Raw genomic sequence first — 26,735 nt, forward strand, 5'->3', positions numbered from 1 at the left:
TTTACTGCATCAAGAACACTTATTAATAGATACACATGTTCATTAAGGGCAAATAATCACAAAATAATATATTGATGAAGTAAATAAAAATGTTGTAGAAGTAGGCCTACGACGATAAAATCGCGTTGTTGTGCAAAGGCATATTGTTCCGCTGTTCAAAACCATTTGACTTCTAACAAAAGAATATGAAAATTACAGTGGTATTAATAAATGCAGTGTTATAATAAGCAATTGATGGAAGTTTCTGTGAACGAAGGCATTATAAAACGTAGTATATATAGGAAGAAAGATGTACTACAGTTCTGCGCCATTATTAGGGTAATCTAACAAGTACAAAGTAAGAACTGAACACAATTTTCTCTATCAAATTTAAATATCTATACTTGATATTAAATTAAAAACTTTTCCTGTGGATTACGTACATGACCTCTACGAGCAAATCACAAATGTGCACAGGACGAAATCTCAACTGGCCCGTTAGCTCAGTTGGTTAGAGCGTCGTGCTAATAACGCGAAGGTCGTGGGTTCGATCCCCCCACGGGCCATGTTTTTTTTCTTTCTTCTTCTTCTTCTTCACCAGCTCGTATAACCAGATTTATTTCTCTTAACCTGTTGCAAGCAACTGGCACAGCAAATTTCATAAGTTTTTCTATTCAATAGTCACTTGCCAAGAACATGTTAGTTTGCATAATCCTCTTACATTTGAACTGGGCCTATTGTGCGGCAAGAAAAAGCTTTTTCTAGCAAATAATTTTGGGAGAGCTAGAGTCAAAACAATTTTCGCGGGATACGAACTTATAGAATTTTTCGGGATATCCAATTGTTCCCGGCATCAGCTAGTTGCTCTTTGGATGTGTTCTGAGATCTAGATCTTGATACCAGTCCTCCGCTGTGACGTAGTCTACTTTAACTTTAACTTTATTCAGTATAATCCATGTAGTATGAACCTGTCACTTATTCCAGATTGTTAAATCAATCGTCCAATACAAGGGATTATAAACTAATCCCACTGATACACACACAATAATAGGTTATCGAGAAACGTCTTAAATTTATGTATCAGCTAGCTTTGGCCTCTTATAAGCAGGCCTAAAAAATTGTACTTTTTGTGTGTCCTGCTTATGACCACAATCTAATCAGAATCTGAAATCAGCCTATATATATAAACATGAAAAGTGGAACAAATTGGACGACACAGCAGTAACTCCACAACTGTTCAAAGCACGGAGCCTGAGACGCTTGAATCAGCGACGACGACCAGTACAATGAAGACTACTGTAACTGTTTTGGGACTTATATCGTTTTTCGCTTGCCTCAGAGTCAACCACGCTAAATCCATCAAAGCAGGTGAGTAGCTAACTCGAAAAAACAGATTCCTTCTTAACATGCTGTTTGTCCCTTGTCGATTAGTGAAGACACTTCCCGCCTTTTACGGAACACTAAAGTTCATTACAGTGTTCACAGTGGTCTCTATCCCTACACAGACGAACGTAGTCCACCCTCCACCTTAAGATTTATTTTAATATCATCCTCACATCTCCAACCAAAGATTTGTATATCTTCAACTTATATAAGCTTGAAGATTTCTGTCTTCTGGGTTGTTGCTCTGTGTAGTCTGGTCGATGTTAACCAACGTTTCGGAGGTCATACTGCCTCCGTCATCAGAGTATGAAGATTTCTGTCTTCTGGGTTGTTGCGCTGTGTAGTCTGGTCGATGTTAACCAACGTTTCGGAGGTCATACTGCCTCCGTCATCAGGGCGATGAGTATGAAGATTTCTGTCTTCTGGGTTGTTGCGCTGTGTAGTATGATCGATGTTAACCAACGTTTCAGAGGTCATACTGCCTCCATCATCAGGGCGATGAGTATGAAGATTTCTGTCTTCTGGGTTGTTGCGCTGTGTAGTCTGGTCGATGTTAACCAACGTTTCAGAGGTCATACTGCCTCCATCATCAGGGCGATGAAGATTTCTGTCTTCTGGGTTGTTGCGCCATGTAGTCTGGTCGATGTTTACCAACGTTTCAGAGGTCATACTGCCTCAGTCATCAGGGCGCCCTGATGACGGAGACAGCAAGGACCTCTGAAACGTTGGTAAACATCTACCAGACTACACCACGCAACAACCCAGAAGACAGAAATCTTCATACTCACCGCTGTGAAAACCTCAAATTTTATATAAGCTTCAACATTAAATAGCTCTCGAGCCGTCTTCATCGGAACCCTAACGCATTTACCTTGTGGCCTAAGGCGAATTCCGCCTCCAAATCTCCGCCATTTTCATCACCGAACATGGTGGAGTCTACATCACAAGATCGAATTAATATGGAGGCAGTGTGTCATTACTGAGAATATCTGTAGTTTTCCTCAGTCACCTAAACAAATGTGACAATATCTATTTACGCAAAATGCGTTTCATATTCTCCCACCAGCGTCGAAGTCCCGAAAATAGCAACATCTTTAACACACTTCGTACGCCATTTGAATCTTTAAAAAATAATCTGTTTCTTCTAATCCCCTGTTCATTATGTTCTAACTGTTGTAAAAACCTTAATTTGTCCCACCCTTTCTTATGGCAGTTTGTGACCGAATTCGTAACAAGACGGACAACAAAGGGGCACCACTGATATAAAAAGTAATACATTAATATTAAAGCAACACCTAAAACTTCCAGTCCCAATAAAACCATAAACTGATTTGTTCGAACGAAACATTATCCACGAACCTGTACTGGTACTGACAAGAATCTCAGGACAGCCACTTCGCTTTGGGGACAGACATAATAAAGACCTTTGAAACGTCGGCAATAACAGGCTACATCTACATGTTACGATATCCTAGAAATGGAATCCAAATTCTCCATAAAAGCTTGAAACTTTCAAGCATCCTTGACCCCGGATCTTTTACAACTATGGCAACTCTGAGGAGGGCTGCTCCATTAATACCATATGTTCAGCCCATCTCATCATCGATTTGATTACCCTAATAATATTTGAGTACAAATTATTATATATATCCATCGTAATCCTGTTACAATCAACCGCAGTATCAAATGTTTTTCCGAGAAGTCCTTTTTATCGTCGGCGTCGTCACCATCTTAAATGCTCCCATAGAAATGTTTTACACATTTTGCTGGCCACATGGAAATATAATGCGTTAATTGCAGGATGCAGTATCGGAATAAACAGTGACCTGCCCGAACCACAACCACTGCTTCTAATCCCAGGAGGCAGTAAGGATGGGAACGGATTCTTCGTGCCAGATGATGGTGACGACATCGTTACATTCGGTGTTGGACAAGACGTGCTCTTAGCCTGCCCTGGCACCAATAATTATTTGGCATTTGCAGGTTTTGGCACAAGGATTGCACTTGCAACATGCAGCTCTGGCACTACATTTTACATTAATTCAATTCCTTACAGCTTCTCAGACTTTGCATGTAGAAGTTACCCTTACCACACTGCCAGAAGATCTGGCAGCACATGTCATGATGGTACCAAAAGCCATATAGAGATCGGGTTTGAGGTTGAGTCCGACTTTTATAAAACCATAGATATCTGTTTTGATGATAACGTACTTAATACCCTGTACAGCAAATTCACGCTGGTATCTGGTATTGGCGGTTACCAGATTGGATTTCCACGGCCGAGTTTCTTAGAAGACGACTTCTACCCTGGAATCCCAGTAGACAACCTCTACACCAAAAACACGCAACGGCAGACAATCAGTAATATCCTTGGCTCAACACAGCTGGGTAACACGTACATTTCTGACACGACCGATTATTATCTCGCTAGGGGTCACTATACAGCAAAAGCTGATTTTGTCTATGGTTCCCAACACAGAGCAACTTTCCATTTTGTAAATGTCGCCCCACAGTGGCAAACTTTCAATGGAGATAACTGGAATTCACTTGAGATGAGTGTAAGGACTTATGCTGACAAGAATAAACTTACTCTCGACGTGTACACTGGAACGCACGGCGTCTTAACGTTGCCGGATATTAACGGGATCGAAAAAGAGTTGTATTTGTATGTTGACAACAACAATAACAATGGTATTCCTGTACCAAAACTATTCTGGAAAGCAGTTTATAATCCCAAGACCCAAGCTGGCGTTGTTTTCGTGGGTGTCAACAACCCGTACGAACCTAATCCAGAGGAAAATTACGTGATTTGTACTAATGTTTGCTCAAACATTTCTTGGCTTCAGTGGGATGAGAAAAATGTTAAGAAAGGATATTCATACTGTTGTGAAGTTAATGATTTTAGATCCACTGTTAATACACTCCCAGAGTTAACAGTAAGCAGTCTATTAACTTAATCAGTGAACGGAAGCAGGAACTGTTCACAGAGCCGATGGCAATAAATAAGCAGAACGAATGACTGAATGTTCTGAAATTTCTGTAAAATTATGGATTTATATGGGAAGTATAATTATTCAAGAAAATGTACATGACTTATATAAATATACTTGAAACTACAATACTAGCATAATATGGAAACTTTTAATTTTTACTGTTCTGCATAATCATGTCTTTTCAATATTTGTACAAAGCTCTAGTTTTTAATAAAGTCACTGGTACGATATCAATAACTGCTAAGTGTGCACCGACAAAAGTACCGATCGCAGTTGCTTACTACGCATAATTTCCAATTCATCAATCATAATCATTACTCAGTAGGATTTGAGGTTGTCATGGCAATGCGTAAGAAGATGGCTGTCTTCTGGGCTGTAACGCCGTGGAGTCTGGTAGCATTAGCGGAAATTCTACCAACCACCAGTCTACACCTATCTTCATCCCACGACTCAACGCTACATACAATATGTTTCCTAAAATTTCAAATATTCATTCAGATACAGTACAGTAAATGCCCTCACCAGGAACTGAACTCAAGACATTTTTACCTGGAGTTCTGACCACCTTATGTTTGCTTCCTGGATCCAAGTAATAAGTATGCCAAGTTTGGTGAAGTTGGTTTATACCTGCTCGAGCTATGAACGAACATACAAACATAAACAAATTCAACAAACAAACAAACCCACAATTTCAAATTTATATGTAAGATACTTAACAGGTGTTTCTACAGACGAGCTCAAACAGGTTTAAATATGTTCAATCAAAATTATATTTTAAATGGCTTGACAATTTGTCTTAAAATTCTCCAATATAAAATTCAATCAAAATCAGTTTATCCGTTCTCGAGTAATTTCGTGCATACAGACAAACGAAGCAAGCTTAGTATTCATTCCACTGAAATGTAAACTGCAAAGTAAAAGTGTATTTTACAGTATATATTTTACAATACTTAATTAATATGACAACGATCAAGGTTATTACAATTAATACACATGTATTCAAGTAATTACATTCAATAACAGTATATTTTTAATTTACTAAATAAAACACTTTGGTCATTACAGACAATACTATAACTTGAAAACAAAATAATCTTACGAAAATGATCATCAATATGTATGACTAGAAATTAAGAAGCGATTATCACATGTTTTTTCTAGTTGGCAGCATTGCTTTATATGTTGGAATATATAACACAGGTATTTCAAAAAATGCAGGTCGCTTGCTACATTTCTGGTGTGAACTTTACTCTGTTATATAAAATTCTTACTTTGAAAGTCTAAATCTGACAGTCGATCATAAACACTGTGTGTTATACAGAAAGATATTCTGACATTAATATTTCATTGAGACATCCTTATTATCAATCAGCACCACAAAATGAATACTGTAACAAGCGTAAGGATAAAATGCCTAAAAATGCTGGTAAAAGAAATAAGGTACTTTAAAAAGCAAGAATTCAAGAGAAACAAGAAAGATTTCACAAATTACATCGCTTTCAGAGGACATTTTCTGGGGCGATGATGAGAGCAGACTGGAGAAAGGTGTTTTTTTATGGATTAGTGCAGAGAGCTACAAACGCGAATAACAGAAGGTCATTTTATATTTTTAAACATTTTTATATCTACTTATTTGCTGTTCGTTTAATGATGTTATTAGCAATTCAAACTGAAAAGTCAAATCATATAATTATTAATGAATAAATAACTTGAAAGGATATGGAAGGAAGCAACTATGACCTAATCAAGGTCCTATTTTGGCATTTGCCTGCAGAGACTGATAAAAACTATGAAAACTGAAGGTTCATTACCGAGTTCATAAGAGCCCACCCCCAGTCCCTTTTGTGAGGTAGATGAATCCAATTCACAACCCTTCTCAACCTATTTCCCTAAGATGCATTTTAATATTATCATCCCATCTGTGCCTACATCTTCTGGATCATCCCTTCCCATCAGACTTTCCAACCAAAATTTTGTATGTACTTTTCACGTTCCCTATGCATGATACATAATCCATACAGCGGAAAAGGTACTGTTAAATAACCAAAGAATCATCAATAAATAAAATCTTATTTTACTTTATAATCCATGCAGACATGCTCTAAATAATGAAAGAAGTATGTGACATTTTAGAAAGTACGCTGTCTCGAACAGCAAACACAATAATTTAAGTCTAGTACCATCTAAAATTAACGGACTGCTTCCATTACTGTGGATTTAAAAATGTTATAACGATGTGTAACTCTTTTTAAAAATATTTTAATTTTAAATTTAATTTAATTTTTAATAATTATATTTAAATAAGAATTGTAAATCAGAACAGGCTTGATGCCTAGACCACGAACTGAAGATGATGAAGAAACAGAAGAAGAAAATCTAACAGTTATTCTAAGTGTATGTAGATAAAAAATAAATTTGAATATCTACAGCAAGGTTTTCTCAAGCTTCTTCGCTGGCATACCACTAATTCTAACTGAACACATTAAATGTACCACAAATAAAATGCATTCAAGGAAAACTGTTATTTATGTTTTCGATTTTCTTACTTAGTTCATGTACCACTCAATATTGGGTCGCGTACCACCATAGGTTGAGAAACGCTGTTATACAGGATAATACTGTGTTATGAATTTGATACAAAACAAACCATTATGTGCGCTAATGTTACCTTCCATTTGGTGTTTCGTAAATTAAGAAAGTCTATTCTTGACAAAATATTAAATTACTTTGTCTGACATAACTTCACAGAGATAAATGCTAAGTACTGCAATTTCAACTCTTCTAATAACAGAGTAGATTTTTAACATAATACTACTGATTTGTCGAATATTTCATGCTTCTGATTACACTTTCTTCCTTTATGACTAACAAGCTCATTTAAAATATAGTCATTTACATAATTTTACTCTATGAATCATAATAATAAAAATTCAATACAAATATCTAAATAAGTTACTTTAAATTCTAATAGTACCATGCATCTAACATTGACTGGCACCAAAAATTAAATTTAAGGAAATCCCAGCTGTGTCAACATTAAGTGACTATGAAAACAGCAGCGTGTTCCAGCAAATTCCATTAACATAAAAAATATGGATGTTTAACAGTAAAAAAGTTAATTACATCACTACAGATTAATCAGTTTGCCAGTTTTAAGTCATCAGAGAACTAGCTGGCTAAAACACATCAAAGTAAATTTCTTGTAGCCAGTCTAAGTCACTGTAAACATGAAGCACGGCACTTTGCCGTCAAAGGCAATTTTAGCCCTCGTCATTTCATCATAACTTTATTTCTTAGCTTCACAACCTTAGTTACAGAGAGACACACAAGAATAAGTCCCCTGTGGTTTCTGACACCTGTACATCAATTACTCCATTGTTCAGCAATTTCACTGTTTCTTCTAGAGGTCACTTGGTACTTATTTTTGATAGATCAATGTCCGAAATACAACTGGTTCATCTTCTGGGCATAGCACAGTGACAACAAATAAAAATAGTACTTAGGGATCAACCCTGAATACAAAGACAGCAGGTTCTTCTGAACATCAACAGTACTTTCATTCCTTGACATGATGCTATGTTAAAAAGATGACACAATGAAAAGTGATCATCCTGAAAACTTCAAATGCCATAAAATCTTTACATTTTCTTTCTCAAAATTTATGTGTGGGGTCTGCAGTGGCCGCGCGGTCTGAGGCGTGGGCCTTGTGCCGCTTGGTTCCTGGGACCGTGGGTTCGAATCCCATTCAAGCCATGAATGTTTTTCTGTGTTGTGCTGTAATGTGTACAGGTAGAGGCCTTGCGACGGGCCGATCACTCGTCCAAGGAGTCGTACCGAATGTCCATAGATCAAGCCAACTAAAAAGCTGGGGACCCGTAAAGCGTACCGGAAAGTGTACAAACATTGTTAAACCGGAAAAAGAAGAAAATATATGTGTATCAAGTTGATATGTGGCCTCTAGTAATAAAAATACTTGACTCTAGTTGAGTAAGACAGTCAGATGAACTGTATAAAACCACGGAGACTTAATCACTGATATTCTCACATTACACCACCTCATAAGATGAAGTAGCCAATTATGGCACATCTCATTTCATGTCCAGATGTTTAATCCAGTGAAATGCCCTGAATCCACGAACTCAGGTCACTGGTACCCTCACACTCCAGCACACGTTCCTGTGGTGAGTCAGAGCCGAGAAGCAATTGCGCTGCACTGCGACCAGTGAGATATGCTCCATGTACTGTGGAGTAGAAGCTGCTGTGCGTGTGTTCACCAGCGAACAGCAAAACCGGCTGTAAATGCAATGTTACTGTATGGAGGGGATATCAGAGCAAGCGAGAGAATCTGCTGTATGACAAATCCAAATCACTCGCAAGAACAACGGAGTGAATTAAATCACTGCACGCATATTGACTGACATTTACTATAACTGAATGCCAAAGCAGTACTCATGCATGTCCATTTGTCATAAATTCATAGTCTGAACTTGTTCTACATCACGCTTTGTCACGAACACCTACAAATATGCATTATTCTACACCCACACAGCTATTATTTGTAGAAACCAGAGGTACCTTAAGTGCACGTCTTTCTCATTTACTTCTGAAGCTAAATGAATACATTCCCTTATTTTTAAGCAGGATTTACACCAAAGCAACCAGTAACAAGCTATCAGAAATGCACGATATATTGCTAGCATATTCACGCCTAAACGACCAAAGCAATACAATTACTAGTTTGTGGCTGAGTGGTTAGCATTCCCGTTTCATATCTAAGGTTGAAATCTCAGTCCATAGACTGGCAATCCTGACTGAAGAATTTTGTGGGACTCCTCAATTCCTCTAGGAAACAACCATAATAGTACCTCACATAAGTCCACAATCGTTTCCTTCCAAACCTTTCCGATTCATTACTTACTAATTATTCATCATTCAACACTACACAGTTTGAGATACTGACAGTATCATTAAATAAACATGTAAACAAATACAAAAATAGAATAGACAGTATTAACTTTAGAAAGATGTTTTATGTAAATGGGAGGCGAGTGGAAGTAGTTCCAGATCATGTTCGATGGTCGACTTTGGTATTAGTAGTGGATTTTAGTTAGTCAGTCAGTTTATGATATTTGCACATTAGATATACCATCAAAATTAATTACAGAAGAAAACAGAGAACTTCGTTAGGTGCCAACTGATTTATGTCAGTGTTAATGTTATCCTCCCAGCTCCTTCTTGGTTTCAGAGGTCATACTGCCTCCGTCATCAGGGCGATGAATTTTGAAGATTAATCAAATTTTTCGAAGAATCAAAAAATGTATGAAAATGACCAAAAAGCTCACAAAAACAAAAACAAAAACAAAAACAAAATTCAAAAATGCCAAATTCAAAATTTCAGTCAAAAAACTCGGAAATTTTTAGACTGAAATTTTGAATATTCATCGCCCTGATGACAGAGGCAGTATGACCTCTGAAAAACGTTGGTTAACATCGACCAGACTACACAGCGCAACAACCCAGAAGACAGAAAGCTTCATATATTTCTTGTCTCCCCACCCTAGCTACACGCCCAGGTCATGATCATGTTCTACTGAAATCAATTTCCTAACAGTTGGAGACTCGAATATCAGAGGAAGTTCTTCAATATGCAAAATCATACACTGTCCACATACTTCATACATTACAGGTCAAATTATTTTCCTGCCATCTGTAATTTATGTTCTTCCCTCAACGTAAGAGGCCATATTTCGCACTAGTTAAAAATAACAGGCGAAAATACTGTTCTGTATTTTTTCTGAGCATTAGTTTAGAATACCAATCTTAGTAGCAGATACAGAAAAGATGAACACTTCACATGGCTACAAACGCATTCTCTATTTATCTTACTTGTATTAGGAGGTTGGATGGCAAATATGCCAAACATCCTGAACTAAAATGGTACTAGAAACCTTACCTTCTTCTGCTGTGGACTGGAGTACAGGGGTTGTGCCAAGTTCTCAATATCAAGCTGACTGGCGCCAACAGCCATGGCAGTATATGAACCTCTTGTGTATGGCTGTGTATGCCAACTTGTACTTCACGTAAACAGAAATGGAGACAAGTATAAGTGATGTAGTAATAGGAAACTACAATGTGCTGGGAATTTAGCAACGACAGTTGAGATTAAAAAGTGCATACTACACTGTGATTGGGAGACAATGAGAAATGGTCACTTGTAAGACAATCATTTCAATGTTATAGTTCTACGTGGTACAACAATAACGGAACGTGTTATACAACAGATTTAGCAGACAGAGAAAAAGAAACATAAACATTAACATATTTCAATCAAAGTGAAATTTGATAATGTCGGTTTCCGATAGGGTGCATGGCTGTGGATTGGATTAATCTGCCTCAGGATAGGGACCTATAGCATACTCTTGTGAACATGGTAATGAATCATCAGGGTGCCTCAAAGGTAGAGAATTTCATGTCAAAACAGGACTCTATTCCACAGAGGCGGTTCATATGATGAACCAAGTCACTTTGGTGGGATACCCATGCAAATTATCACAGAATATCTCAAGAATACCAATGAAATATCCTTTTGTTGTGTTGGCAATAATATACAATTGGATGGCTTACCAAATGCAAAGTTTTGGTTTTGGCACGAAGGGATCACTAAGGAACTTCCTGAGGATGGTTGTGCATGTGTCAGCCACTTGGTCATGGGACAATGTCTCCATGTATTCAGCTTCCTGACCTGAGATCCAGCCAAGAAGCAGCGTCTCAGACACTTTGGAGAAGGAGTAGATTTTGCGGTACCAAGTTTCACTCAGGTCACCTGGAAACAGAAATGTTTGTCAGTACTGCATTACATTAAATAAAGAATGAATAAAAACATAGAGGAACCTTAGGCTATTTGCATTACCAAGTATGCTTAGTTCTCCAAAGTGGTCTCTTCACTTCGGGTTTTCTGACAAAAATTTTGTTTTGGTTTAATTGCCCCAATAATGTTTTGTGCAGAGTACAAATGAGTCTATACATTATGTAACTTCCTCCACTTTCCCATTTATTTATCTCTCTCAGATTCATGTTTTCCTCAGCACTTTATTCTCTGAACCCTCAATATATGTTGTTCTTACAGACTGGAAGACCGAGTGTCCACCTAGCAAAATTAATCCTTAAGCTTTCAGGCAGAGGATGAGTAGACACAAGATTTTGGACTGAAAGATAGCAAACAATCCTTAAATTTAATCTGCTCTCAACTTCACTGCAAATTCCATATTTCCATCCTTTTATCATCATTACATTTATCCTCAACTACTATCTTTAGCATATATGTGAATCTCAGGCTACCGCATCTCTAACTACTGATTTTAAATTAAAAGATATTCAAAATGCATACGCAATCTTATCTTCATTAAAAAAATTGTTGGAATGTAATTAATCTCACTCACAGACATATCTAACAAATCCCACAGTCAACTTCATTATTTTTAGTCATCAAGCAAAGTACAGTCAAAATGTAATGACAATATCCCATTTCTTATGTGCACAGCAAATTTTCACTAGAATTATGACACACCTACTCCACGCTTTTGAACAGATGCCATGTTATTTCATACAACTCCAATTAATTTTCTACCATCAACAATACCAATGTGGTTACTGTGCAAACTTCAGAGGTGGGAAGCCCACTAAAAGCCCCTGGTCCTCCAGGTTGGGGGTTGGTTGCAAGGCTAACAACCTTGCACCGTAAAAATGAAGATGTTTCGAAACCTCGATCAAAGCCTCGGACAGACGGACCTAACAGAAGACAGTATGGAAGAGGAGAATTGAGGAGGCCATGGACTGAATATGGACCAGAGATCCATAGAAAAAGAAGAAGAATGACCCATAACAGTAAAATTTTATATGTGATGTGACATTAAATTATTTATAAATTCTGTATAAAACATCTCTTCCATACTGAGAATTACAAATATGGTACCAGCAGACAAGATTCAGAAAGTTGATAAACAACAGAACATCAAACTGGAGTATTACATTCAAGATGTGAAGAATGTGGGATTGCAGATTACCACTTTTGTGTCATGCCACATTTTAAAGGTTGCAGTTCATTTATTTCTATCTAGACATAAATGGATGATGGCTCTATTGAATGCTGACATGCTAAGCACCATGATAAAATAATCTCAACAAATTCTTTCAATTATCTCAATGACATGAACAAACAAAACAAACTGTACACAACGCATACATTATTTCACCATTCTGAGAATTATGGCAGTCAGAACAGCAGGTTTCTAGATGCTTAGATAAGTGTTTCCTAGATACCACTGGTAACAAATAAAAACAACAACAACAAAAAACCCATCAATACAATATGATTTCAAGTCGCATTTTTCCTAATACTGCTTCCCTGGACAGGTGGACTCTTTCTGTATCTTTAATTCCACCGCACAAGTAATACATCAACTCCGACATTCTCAGGTACTCTTTATAGACTGTAATAATAGTAATGGGTGTTAACACCATTCTTCTCACTGCCATCCACTGAACTTGCCACTTTGTTAACACAAAATTAAATTGAAGCCATTGAAATTCAAGCAACTTTATTAGTATGAAAGAGGCACAACTCAAAACTTAAATAAAAATGTTACTATAAGTCTGGCATCCTACAGATTCACTACTACTAGATAGATGGATGGTACAGCTCACTATGAGCCTTCTGATTTTCTGTGAATTTCTTCTGCCAGCATTTTTAACCATTCTTGACATTTTGTAGGGCTCCTTGGATAAAGATGTCGGCATGTCACAAGGCCTCTACCTACGCAGGACAGCACAACACAAAAAATGCAAACACACATCTACAACTCAAGCAGGATTCAAACACATGATTCCAGTGATTAAGAAGCCAAGACCCACGCACGCCTTTGACTGCATGAACACTGATCAGCCCTTCTTTGTTAACATGGAAGCAATTTAAGGAAAACAGCTGTGCAAAGTTTTTGCTGTAACCATGTTTTTATTCCTTCCCACAAAGGATTATTATTTCAGAAGTACAATATATGTCAATGGCATTTTCTTTTCTGCATTACTGGAACTATGAATCAAAATATGGATATAATGGCCATGCTTGTTGAAAATATCGCACACCATCTGAGATTTACTCACCTGTAGCAGCCTCTACATCTGCTTCCCAGAGTAACATCACTTCTGAGATATCTGGATTCAGAAATGGTCTATCATATTCCAACAAGATTTTGTCTACTGTGCCAAAGAGAAGCCTGTTAATGGAGTCAAGTTTGTACTGAGGCAAGGAAGGTGAAAAGAGAGATGAAGCTTTCTCCTTCAATACTCCGAGGGGAAAGGTGCAGATCACGTAATCTGCATAGTAACGAGAACCATCTTCACAAATAACTTCCACATTTGGCACGAGTTCAACGGACTTAGACTTCGATGATCCACTACTACCATTTTGATGCCTCTGACAGAAAGATGCTGATGAACCTTCACAACCTTCACTCGTGTTTATTCCTTTATTTTCACTGTTCACATTTAACATTTCTCCACAACTTTCTTCACATTGATTTAAATTCAAACATGAGTTCTTCTCATCTTCTGAAACAGCAGACTGAAATTCTTTTTCACTACTACCACCACGACTAGATGCTTCTGATGGTCTCCTTGGTTGCTCACCGGTTACTGTTCTGTCTGAATCATCAGAGTCATTCCCAGGGTCACCATTGGCAAGGATGTCAATTCCAGAGTCCCCACCAGGACTTGTGATGTCGGCTGACCTGTATTCACCTGCGTAATGCCACTGTATTGTTGTGACGACTCGTCTCTTACAGATGTTTCCCTGTGGGATTTGTCTAGATACAGGTTCAAGGATACTGCTGTACCCAGATGGAAGGACAATATTACCACCTTGGAGTTCTGTATAACTTCCCAGTTCCAATAAGTCTATCTCATTCATACTATGGCAGCCTGTGATGCATGTTTCACGTTTCAATAAACAATCGAATATGAGCTGTCGTAAATTTCGTTCCTCATCATTGGACGATCCCTCAAGATACAACGCAGTTTCAAGAGATATGTGCTCACCAACACTGTTAATTCCAGTTGGGGGTTGGTAATGGCACAAGAAGTATTCTTCACAACGCCGAAGAAAGCAAACATATGCCTCATATATCTCCTAGAACAAAATATTAGATTCAGTAACAGAAGTGTAAAATCATCCCGAGAAAAGGCAGAAAGGCCAGTTTTTGGGAGAGAGTTGAAGAATACAGGTTTTTAAGCATAATTAATAACAGTTCAAGAAAAAATAAGAAGAAAATTGTGATAAATTATTTACAAAGAGTCTATTATGAATATTAAAGTTAAAATAACTCATATACTTATTTTATACCGTGACTTAAATTTTGTTGCAAACTGCATGAAACTGATGACCGATGAAAGAAAGAAATTGGGTAGAGCATGACTGTGGCCCATTTTAACCCTAGATGCAGAAACTGACAATTTATCAACAGAGTAATGGGAGCTTCATTTTTTTTACCAATAAGTTTCCCCAACTTTCCATTTTATTGTTCTGCACTGCCACTTCTATGGTTAAGATGCTGAAGGGAGTGATAAATGCCACACAGAATACTTGGCTCTAGAATTTGACTCAAACACCTCCTTCAACATTTATGTTAATTTGGAAGGTTTGGAGTTAACAGCGGACATACCAATTATCACCAAAAGAAGCTATGGGCAACAAACACAAAATAGCTATATGCTCTGCAATTTGAGCCAAACACAGTTGAAAGAATCCTCATGATCAATAACAATGTTGCTTCTCAGACTAGTGGAACACTTCATCAATTGAAGTTTGAGGTTATGGCTTACAAAGATCTTCATTCTGTTTTCAAGGAACTAAAACATCAAAGAAGTTATGCATACTTAGGATAAACATTGAAAAAAATCCTTGAAGATTATATTAGAAAGGCTGTGGATAACTGGTATAAGTGTGGTTTAAAGAAAAGAAATTGTACTTAAATAAATAACTGAAGACTATGAAATACAACAATTATTTCAGCCTAACTTGCCATCTTAAACTAACTTAAAAATTTTGATTTCAAGTAAAGGAAGCTATGAGGTTAAAGACTACAGTGGTAAATAAAAATTTTAATATACAAATGCAATACCATCTTTAAAATTCTAGAAAAAGATAATTTCTTAAGTACCCACAAAGCAACACTCCATTGAAATGCAACAGGACATCACCAAAGATGCCAAGACAGACCATACCATATACAGTGATAATAAAGAAAAATAAACTGTAATATAAAAGTTGTATTTCCAGATACTCAGTAATTCATAACTGTAAATAAGAGGGCATAAAATCTTACGTGTTAACTGTGAGTGAATTGTAACAAGGTCCTGCCTTGCAACAGAGCTGGCAGTCACAGGTTCCAGATATATTTTTGGTTTGTTTGTTCAGGTCCTGCACGGTATGTCCAGATAATATTCATATGAAACACAATTGAGGGGATGAAAGTGATATGAGTTCAACCAAATTCTACTACAATATTTACTCCAAATTAAATGTAAAAATTTAATCAGGAATTTCTTTTCCTCTTTCATTAATAACCAAGGTTATTTTTATAGCAAGAATACTTCCATCAAAACACAAATGTTGAAGAATGCTGACTGTGAAACACATCATATGACAAACGAATGTTATACCAAACGGCTAACCTGCAAAACTTGAAATGGTATTTGTTTTCCATCTTCTGTAGCAGCTACTACTTTATGTGGTTTGGGAACATGTACTATATCAATTAAACCATTTGCCATCGCTATTTCATACATGGGATTTCCCAGAACACCATGAATCCAATTTGCTCCCAGTTCAACTTTATGGTTACCTGCAATGCAAGTTTAAGAATAAGCGTACTATGATTAAAACTATGCTGATGATACTTCACGTTTCATAAAGATGATGCTGATAATACTGCAAAATTTGTTAAACAGCAATGAACTGCCGGTAGCATCATAAACAAAATAAAAACATTGGTGAGGTTATGTCTACCTGTATTTATGGACACTATTCTTCCCCCGATCCTATTCTTTGCTTCTAGTATTTTAAAATCTGTAACACCATTTTTAACTAGGTGACTGGCCGCTGAGAGGCCGGCCATTCCAGCACCAATTATTAAAATTTTGCATCGATTGCTTGAAACGTTTTCTGATGCCGAAGCCATATTTACTTTTATTACGATCAGCTGACATAACACCATTAAAAAAAAACCCATTTATACTGCCATCTATTCTGGTAAAATGTAAACTACTACAGGGAATTTAGACATCAGTCAAAAGATGGCAGGGTAGTATAAATTTCCACTGACCATTGCAATTATATATCCAACTGACATCGTAAAACAATCAGTGGCGGCTCGTCCATAAGAGCTGCAGAGCTGTAGAACCCCCTATAATTTTTTGGATTCGTTTAGGTTGATTGGGATAAGTTATATTGGGTTAGGTTTCGTTTTGGGTTAGGTTAAGTTAGGTTAGGTTTAGTTAGGTTAGGTGGGGTAGGTTTATAGGTTAGGTTTGAAAAGGTTTTTTTGTTATATAATGGGTTATGTCTTGTCCGGGAGAATTTTTAGCGTGTTTATCGGGTGGTGATGGGGAAGTCCTGGAAACGTCCTGGAGAAATCCTGGATAATTCCTAGTGTAGTGCCGGAGAAGTCCTGGATAGGTTATGAGGAAATTCTTTGGACATCGAGAAGTACTGGTGAAATCCTGGAGAAGTTCTGGAGAAGTGCTGGAATGTTATGTGGAAGTCCTTAAGCGGTGAAGGGTTTGATCCTATACTCACTTCAACATTCTGCGTTAAAAATCCCAACTTAACGTTAATTTGTAAATGTCTTTGGCGAAGGTGAATCATCATTAGATTGTAGGAACTTAATCCATCGTACAGGTTTATTCTATAAACGCGACGTTTTGGATATTGGCTTTGTGTCCGTCTTCACCCGCAAGGAGAACGTAATCCGAAGGATCAATCGGATCAGTCCATAGCCGGAAACTAGCTCGTATAATGGTCCCCTCCGATGACACCGCTCCTCGGTCGTTTCCGAAATACTGCGGTTTAAGACGTGCCACATATAAAAACTAACACACTGTTTAAAAGTATGTGATATCGAGAACGTTTCCCTCACAACACTTGTGTGGGTATCAAATCTAAAACTTCTTGACGATGGTGAAGAGTCAATTGAATAAAAATTTACTTGGATATTATCCATCGTCTAGTAAATATAAAACGTAAAACGACGTTTCGGAAATGGGACTCTATCTCCGTCTTCAGGTTCCTACACAGTTGGGCCCGCTAGATAGAGCTAATCCCTATCTCCGGAGATAGAGTCCCATCTCCGAAACGTCGTTTTACGTTTTATATTTACTAGACGATGGATAATATCCAAGTAAATTTTTATTCAATTGACTTGTGTGGGTGTTCATTGTAGACCTACATAAGGGTACGTAATGTGAACAAAATGAACATTCATGTATTACGTGGGACTCGAACCCAAGTCATAACAACTTTTGTTACTGGAAATAAGCTTAAATATTTATCACTCTCGGGCTACTGGCAGGTCAGAACCTTCAATGGCTGCACTGATTTACTTCCGTAGGGAATACGCCTACACTACCTACAGCGAGGTTTATTATTTAGTAGCAGTGAGTTTCAACATAACTATCCTGTCATTATATGCCTCCTGTGTAAGCCTTTGTCTACTAGTGTCAGAACAGACTACTATAAAATACGATTGTAATGTAATACCAAGGGAATGAACATTTGTCCGTGTCAGTTTGCGTTGAACGCAGGTACGTATGAGATTTGAGATTCTTACGGTGGCTTCGTATGTCGATGTTGGTCTTCTGGACCGCAACGCCCTGTGGACTTATATATATATACACACACCAACATTTCGGAGGAGCATTCTGCCTCCATGTCCGTGACTAAAGATGAAGGGAGCTTGTACCTACAAGTGCATAGGGCATTACACGGGTAGCCATGAATAAAAATATTGCAGTTCGTACATTCTTCTTTTCTTTACTATTTTCTTATCAACTCCTCTCCATTTCATTTTTATTTTATTTTTCGTCAATATTTTTCAAAAACTGCTTTCCGTCTTCTGTCTCGGATGACCACGCACGGCGCCTGCCATGGTAGCAATACATTCCCGGAGTCCACCAAGGACAAGGCGTCTGTGTGACATAATTTGATTGCACTTTCTATAAATTTCTATCATGGCGGAAAGGAAATGGGCGACTCAGGGACGACATGTTCAGCAAATCTTAGTAAATCTTTTTCGTTAACAAGATCGAAACATGTTGCTCATGTAACGCGTATTTTAAACAGGGTTACTGCGAGTACGGAGTTTGTGAAAAACCTCGCCTTGCTCTATTCTGTACAACCGTTCCGATAGTCACGTATAATCAAAATATGGAGGCAGCTAAATTTATCAAACTGAGTGACCATAATCATGTCAGTTTGAAACCACTTATAGATAAACTTCATTCATAAGTCACGAAGAACCAGAGACGGCAGTAGTACGAGAAAAATACCTGTTCATGCTGAGAATCGAACCCCGGCAATCAGTCCGCCGTGATTTATTAGCCTCCACCAAGCCGAGGAACTACATTTTTAAAAATACCACGGTTCTTCAAAGTCCTTCCGAACGAAATTATTTTTGGTTCATATAAAATCAAATGGAGAGGAGAGAAACCTTGTCGACGTACGGCTGATGTAGCTAAGTGGGGGTGACAGGCCTAAGTTCGAAAAAATATGATGCTGTTGCACAAGGCTTCATGTCCGTTTGCCATACTCCACCCCCCACCCCCACCCCAATCCTGGGGTTATTTTCGACTTCAGTGAGATGAATGGCACTGTGCATACGTCACATGGAAAACCATGGCAACATTTCGCGTCAGTAATGTACACTCTGCTAAACTCACAAAACACAGCGGGTGTCCTGAGGCTGCCTCACGAACACACAGGACCAAGATCCTCTGAAGCAGGTAATTTAAATTACGTTGCTGGCCTTGTAACCCTGGGGGTCTCTGGTTCGATTCCCGGCGGTGCCCGAATTTATAACTTGTGTTGGGCAAGGCCGTGGTCTAGGCAACACGGAGTTTTCCTCCGTGGCATCCCAACAATTACTCCATTCACACACAGAAGAAGGCAATGGCAAACCACTTCTGGATCATCTGCCAAGAACGTATATGAACAGGTCCCAGTCCGAGAAAAGGATGGAAGGATCCTGTTCATATGGACCTGTCGTCAGACAGAACACTAAATAAATAATAAATAATAATATCACACGACACCTCTAATCCTGTACCTGTAACTTATTTAACGACGCCTTCTTTGGCCCTTCACCAAGAGGATGGGGTGGGTGGGTAGACGAGAAGTGTGTCTAAGGAAAAGATACCTCTCGTAAGACCTAGGCGAAGATACAAGGACAATATTAAAATGGAGAGTGAGTAAGTAGAGATGGCTTGTATTTGTATGGCTCTGAACAGAAACCAAATGACGGGCTTTTGTAAGCACGGTAATGAACCTTCTGCTTCCTAAGAAGGCGGGAATTTCTTCATTGGCTGAGATGCTATTGCCAATAATTTTCTATTTATTACAGTGACCATACCGAGCAGGATGCCTTGTTGTTAGTGGCCCTGATTTCTTAAAGGAGTGTCCATACTTTTCCCAGAATCGGGCTGCAGAAACTCGGGATAGCGCGGCGGAAGACGTGTTCAAAAAGCACGTGGGATCAGGGCAGGATTTGAGAAAGAGAAGATGGCCCTTGTGTCTGCAGTAGGAAGACGTTGAACACGCGCTGTTAAACTGCAAGTAAACTAAAAGCTAAGGGAGAAATATTTACGGAACAATGGCTTATTGACTTATAAATAAAGACTTAGTTATGTTTGGGGGTGGGATTACTGTTTATTCCGAGAATCAAACGAAACCCAATATACTACTTTCTCTACTTTAAAGCAGGTGGCAAATATAGCAACCACTGCGCTTTATAAAGTTAAATGAAGACACGCTACTGGTATTTTAAAAACTGAACAATATAAATACGATTCTTTTGTGCGGTATATATATACACTTCCTGTTCATTAAGGGGTCGGATATCGACATTCTTTAAACATCGGAAGCACGTGTATAACAGAACGGAAATTCAGGAAGTTTCTTAGGTAAATAACTTCTGGGAAGTTTTCATGGGAACATGGGCTACATCGGGAATGAGTATTTTATTGAGACGTAAAAGCAGGGAAGAATTAATCCTACTTCATTTTTCATCAGTCTACCACAGTTTACAGCAGGGGTGGGGAAAAATGCAGTCAGTCCACTGCATATTCATGTTCGTGTAATATTAACACCATCAGCCTTCTTACTTTCGCGTATGAATGTGTATCACAGAGAAGGCACTGTCAACGCAAGACAATATCGATTTTATAATTAAAAGTTTTCACGTATTTAATCAAGTAGTTTATTATAGCTACAAGCAGGTACGGAGAAATCAATCGATGTCACTCCACAAAAATGTAATTGATGAGATCGCCAATAAAAGTTCGCAATATAATGGCGGAACTAATTATTTACAACTAGTGGAAATTCCCGCTGAAAGTCAGCGGGAACGGGTCCTCTCTTATTTTTATCCCTTGTCAATTTATTATTTCTCTTTATTCCTTTCGTTCCTTTGTCTCCTGTAGAAGTATAAATATAAAAGTTGCCTAATGATAGCATCGCTTGCAAAACCGAACATTATGCCATCTACCAATATTACTGAGAACTTTCATGCATAACTAATAGCCATAAACAGTATCCTGTTTTATATTACTAGAGCAGAACGCTCCTTTCGGAGCGCCTCGGGGGGGTTTGTCAATTTTTTAAAACGCAACCAACCTTGTGTAAGAAACTAAACTAACCCCCTCTAACGGAGGGTTGAAAACAATTGACCAACCCCCCCCCCCCCCCCGGCGGGGGGTTAGTTTAGTGTCTCATTCAAGTGTTTTAACCCTTGAGTAAGAAACTAAACTAAACCCCCGAATGAGGGGTTAAAACCCTTGACCAAAAACACCCTTTAGGGGGATCACGTGTTTAAAACGCAACCAACCCCCCTTTGGGGTTAGTTTAGTGTCTCATTCAAGTGTTTTAACCCTTGAGTAAGAAACTAAACTAACCACTCAGAATGGAGGGTTAAAACACTTGACCCCTTAAGTAACACACTAAACTAACCCCCCCCTTCGGGGGGTTGGTTGCGTTTTAAAATCTTTAGTGTCTCATTCAAGTGTTTTAACTCTTGAGTAAGAAACTAAACTCCCCCCGGAATGGGGGTTAAAACACTTGACGAACCCCCCGAAGTCAAGTGTTTGAAACGCCAACAACGAAAATTTAACAATTTTTCAACTTCATAATTTCCCTCGTCAGATTCCCCGTCCCACATTGGCCCGAGTAAAAATAATTTACCACCCCTGAGCTTCATATTGATTTGCTATGATTCTAGACGTAACTCTCCGACCGTTTTCTGTGTAACTCTTTGTATACGAATCTTGTAATCAAAGAAAAAAAAGAAAAAAAAAATGAACAAGAAAGAGAAAAAACCTCTCTCTCTCTCTCTCTTCAGAAAACCACCTTGCCCCTCGAATCCAACAACACAAAGGGATTCTTCCCACTCACATAATAAATTAAAAATAGCTGATACGTTCCCCGACCCATTTGGCCGCCTGTTAGTTGTCACAATACACTTCACCGGAACACGAATCGATATCAATGTACCCATTCCAGTTCTTCCTTATCTGACACAATTGTTCCCCTGAATATAATTCCTATCGAAAAACACAAATCCTCTGTTCGTCTCTAATATTAAAAGTAGCGCATACATGCTGTGGTGGCAAAGCTCCATATATCAGTACCCCACGCCCTGAACATGCAGCACATTATCATACACTTTGCATTAAGTTGGGGTCTCCATCTCTGACCCGGCACTTGGCTGTCTCGAAGTAACAGTAGTTTAATGTTAACGGTCCAATATAATCCCTATTTTATATGAAGTTCAACTCTAGGAGCGGCTGACTGTGGAGAAATGTAGTGCATTACATAAATATATTTATGGTTCATTTAATAAAGTTGTTAATACTTGAGACTACACAGTGTTTAACGACGGGGTGATCAATGAACAATGAATTGGGGAGAAAGTGGAAGGAAGCGAGGATGACCTAATCCTGGAATTTGCCTACAGAAACTGAGGAAAACCAGGAAATCCTTGGTCAGGATGTCTGGTCTCCAGAATACGACGCAGGAATGTGAAGTGTTCTGAATTATGTATCATTATAGCGTAGGCCGAAAATGAAATTTTGTAATAATTTTCCGCATATTAAATATTTAACTAAACACATGAAAAACTATCTGGCTATGTACAGTATGTCTGTATTTGTGTTAGCTATGGAACCATAATGTTATATCAACGATAAATTAACGTGGTCTAGCGGTTATAACGCTGGCCTTGTAACCCTGGGGGTCTCGGGTTCGACTCCCGGCGGTGCCCGAATTTATAACTTGTGTTGGGCAAGGCCGTGGTCTAGGCAACACGGAGTTTTCCTCCGGGGGCTTTCCCGGTTTCTCCGTGGCATCCCAACAATTACTCCATTCACACACAGAAGAAGGCAATGGCAAACCACTTCTGGATCATCTGCCAAGAACGTATATGAACAGGTCCCAGTCCGAGAAAAGGATGGAAGGATCCTGTTCATATGGACCTGTCGTCAGACAGAACACTAAATAAATATAAATAAAGTACAATGCATCTTCATACAACGCGCGCTTCTCATCAACATTTTTTTACCCAAAATATTGTTACGTCTTATTTCTTTTAAGTGAAGTATTACTCTCAACGCGTTGCTTTCAAATATCCTCGGTGAATTTTTTTTTCAATAAACCTTAGTCAGCTATTTATCGTTTTAACGATTACATCAACAGGCAATTAAACTAGGAAGACGGCAAGAGCTGTATTAAAAACGACAACACAACACGTACCTCTCGTTTTCCTTGAAAGGGCTTCTTCGTTCATAAAGTTCTGACGACACAAATCAGTGTTGGCGTTCCTTCCCGTTGTATGGAAATTACGCTGCAGAGGTGGCTGGTGGCAAACGATAAACAGCAGCCACGTCATCACGACACTTCGACTAAATTCGGAAAAGTTCGGTTAACAGCTTTCATAATGTTTTGTTTTCCTTCGTTTTTAGCACGTGGCCGGTTAAATAATAACTTCGCTGTGTGAACTTCGCCCTTAGACAATCATTCGTGTGGGTTTAACGTAGAAAGAAAATTAAAGGTACTGAACATCGCAAGGAGTGCAGTGGCGGCACGTGAGTACGTAATGCAGGGAAGTATTTTGTGGCTACAAACTGAAAATGGTCAGGAACGATACAGACACACACGCTTATTAAACAAAAAAATGGTTTTTTAGCGAAATGGCACACGATTTTTGATGTTTAATGCTAAAAATTCTAAGTTTGAGTTTCTTGCGGTAGTGCAGATGTCGGTTACTGTCTTCTGTGTTGTGAAGCCGTGGGTACCAACTTTTCGGAGAGATATATCCCTTCAATCTTCAGTTTACCCTTAAGTTATTCGTCCCTGTAACGCATTTGTAATCATCTGCAAGACCGCAATGCGTCATAACCTAAAAGACCACGAATTGATCTTGGAACAAGTCTGTGGGAACATATTTATTTCCAGAAATATCTTAAGTTCAAAACAACATTTACTTCATGGTGCCAGCGTAAATTCTTCCTCCCATAATAGGGAGTCAATACACAGTTGTTTTGTATTGGTATTGGGATAAACCTGGTCTTCCTCGTCCTACGCCAAATATCCTGATTGATTCTCCTCAGTCACTTTAAATAAATGATGCCTTTAGTCCATACTTGTTTGCACCACAGAATAAATTAACGTGTTTCGAGAGTCGCTGTGGAGAGACTGTTCACGTAGGCGTGTCGGCAAAGATACCACATTTATGAATGAAATTAGAAAGGCAACCTTCAAAATGTCTTACAGTGTCTCTCCTTGAGAACATCGACAAAAAGTGTTAAGAACACAGACACAAGTCTGCTGTCAAATATACAGCAAATCTGTACTCTTAGAACGCTGGTAAATTACTCGTCATGAATGACGAGAGCATCTAAAGCAGTAAAGATAAATAGTTACAAATATTATCCCATGAAACCAAAAATCCATCAACAGCAAATAATCACCAACCAACGAAACAAGTCACCAAATGTAAGATTTGAGGTTCTCACGGTGGTGAGTCTGAAGATGGGTTCTTCTGGGTTGTTGCGCCGTGTAGTCTGGTAAAAGTTTACCGACGTTACAGAGGTCCTTTCTGCCTCCATCATCAGGACGGTAACCCATAAGACAGCCATCTCCAAGCTACCAAAACCTGCTCATATATATATATATATATAAAATTCTTGTGGAATTATCGGTTAATATTTCCATTAGGAGAAAATGTGCAAAATGTCCTTTCGGTGCCAGCAACTGATCTCACATTCTTAATTCACCCAATTCTGCGCAGGCCTGAGGCCGTCAGAAGCTGACAATTGCGTACAGATTCCCAGCACAAACACACCCGTCAGCATAAAGACAACATAACTGCCTGAACTTGGTTGCTATTCAAATACTTCTAAGAAAGTTTATTTAAAGTCACACGTTGAAGACAAATTATCAGAATCTGTTTTAATTTATTACGTCGCATCATTGAACGAACAATTAAAGTTGCTTTGCTATGTTGAACCACATGTAAATAAAAATTTCAACAAAGTTTATGCAAATTTATACATTCTTCCAGTCATTTCCAAGAATAAGACTTCGATGTCACTGTTTTCATCACTTCCATTCGATTAATAATAGTACACATTACGATGGTGATGGCAAGTTGCAAATGAATCTCTAACTTGACAACGAGATGGCGTCTTAAATTGCAATAACTTCTAACGCATTTCATATATCACATCCAAACATTTATTATAATGTATAGACCCTACAAAACGCCATCTTTTATTGTAAGAACACAAATTCTAAGTCCACAAAAAAACCTACAGATTCATTTCCTCATACGTCTACTTCTAACTTCGCTTAATGTTGCTGTCAATGTTAATTTTAACATGACACGTTCTCATGAAATAGATTTTAAGGATTAAAACTCCGTTCAATTTGTACAGGGACTGGTTATAATGGGAAGCTCGCGAGAGCATTCATTCAGTCGATAGAAGGCTTTATAACGCTTCTGTAAACAAATGACACTGCTTTCTACGCCGCTGTAAGCAAATAGCTGAGCCTTCAAACTTATGAAGATTTGTTTCTTCTGTATTCAATAAACAGTGACGGTGCAACACGGACAATAGCTGCACGCCACTGAAACCATTAGTCGTTTTGAACTAGTCATTCAGTTACCAATAAACGGTTATAGAAACGCCTCGTATGTTAACTAACAAGGTAAAGTCACCCGTGTCTTATGCAGATGATAGTTGCAAGCCATGGAAGATGATTGATTGGTGATTTTCATTCTTGGTAGATAATAATGGCGTATAGTTGTGACGTCACATAAGTTACGCTGGGCCCCACCCTCTGTCCTCTGACAGCCTCACCAATCATTTGCTAGTAGAAACCGTTCGCCCACTCTTTCAGTTACCCTCAGTTCTCGTCTTGCTACAACAGATTAACAGATTGACTTCTCTGCGCAGAATTCGCGAGGATAAACTTTCACTCCATGATTCAAAAATTCACCGTGGAATAGAATCAGTGGATGTTATAGCTGCATTGAATTCGGTTCTAGAATGTTCCATCCATCAGGGAAGTCAATCATGCCGATGATGTTAATTTCTTGGAGCAGAATATGAAGTCCTGAACAACAGCACAACAAATTCTCCAATAAGGGCTGTGTTGCAGTGATACACCGTGCAACGGAGAGAAAATTACGTTATTTTCACACGCTGTACCAAAATCGAGTAACTGTCCTGATGATTCAGAAACCAGCGAGTAAGTTCCAATTGGAACCATAAAATTGTAACAGTATGTAACCGACGATGTTTAAATTCGTAAATACCCGTCAACAATGACGGGAAAATTTAAATCAGTACTTATAAAACACATTTTGAAGAAATGTCTAACAAAGTAGGTGTCCCGCTACACGCCACTGCGGTGCTTGAGGGGAGAGCAAGTACATCTCCTATTAATTCTCGACGTCAGCGCTAGATGGTGGTGAGTGGTCAGAATCACGCCCGGCCGCACTCTGGCACCGGTACACACTGAATGGGGGCTGGACGCAGGGGTTAAAAGAAAAATCCGTT

General features: G+C 38.4%; 2 protein-coding genes and 1 non-coding gene across 6 annotated transcripts in view; 2 read left to right on the top strand and 1 right to left on the bottom strand.

Annotated features, from left to right (window-relative positions):
* The first annotated feature begins 471 nt into the window (after positions 1–471).
* TRNAI-AAU (transfer RNA isoleucine (anticodon AAU)) lies at positions 472–545 on the top strand. Its single transcript has one exon. It is a non-coding gene; the product is annotated as a tRNA-Ile (tRNA).
* LOC110830550 (salivary protein Tsal2A) lies at positions 545–4,492 on the top strand. The gene is made up of 2 exons (XM_022065614.2): positions 545–1,347; positions 3,163–4,492. The coding sequence occupies exons 1-2, from the start codon at positions 1,266–1,268 to the stop codon at positions 4,317–4,319; spliced, it is 1,239 nt and encodes a 412-aa protein (XP_021921306.1). The 5' UTR covers positions 545–1,265; the 3' UTR covers positions 4,320–4,492.
* A 3,703-nt stretch (positions 4,493–8,195) lies between these two features.
* Positions 8,196–26,735, bottom strand: part of LOC110830547 (spermine oxidase) — a 241,955-nt gene continuing 223,415 nt past the window's right edge. For 2 of the 4 annotated variants that reach the window (XM_087344969.1, XM_087344974.1), the window contains exons 3-6: positions 13,515–14,538; positions 10,980–11,178; positions 10,309–10,429; positions 8,196–8,648 (exon numbers count right to left, since the gene is read on the bottom strand). In XM_087344969.1, coding sequence (XP_087201095.1) covers positions 8,463–8,648; positions 10,309–10,429; positions 10,980–11,178; positions 13,515–14,538 — 1,530 coding nt within the window. In that variant the 3' untranslated portion in view covers positions 8,196–8,462. Of the gene's footprint in view, positions 8,649–10,308; positions 10,430–10,979; positions 11,179–13,514; positions 14,539–16,082; positions 16,253–16,416; positions 16,640–26,735 lie in introns of those variants that run through there. The other 2 variants (XM_022065609.2, XM_087344965.1) reach the window with 2 other exon arrangements.

Source organism: Zootermopsis nevadensis, unplaced genomic scaffold, assembly GCF_977971745.1.
Source record: "Zootermopsis nevadensis isolate Lab colony 2312 unplaced genomic scaffold, Znev_1.0 Znev_ptg000001l, whole genome shotgun sequence".
In the NCBI taxonomy this organism is placed as follows: domain Eukaryota; kingdom Metazoa; phylum Arthropoda; class Insecta; order Blattodea; family Termopsidae; genus Zootermopsis; species Zootermopsis nevadensis.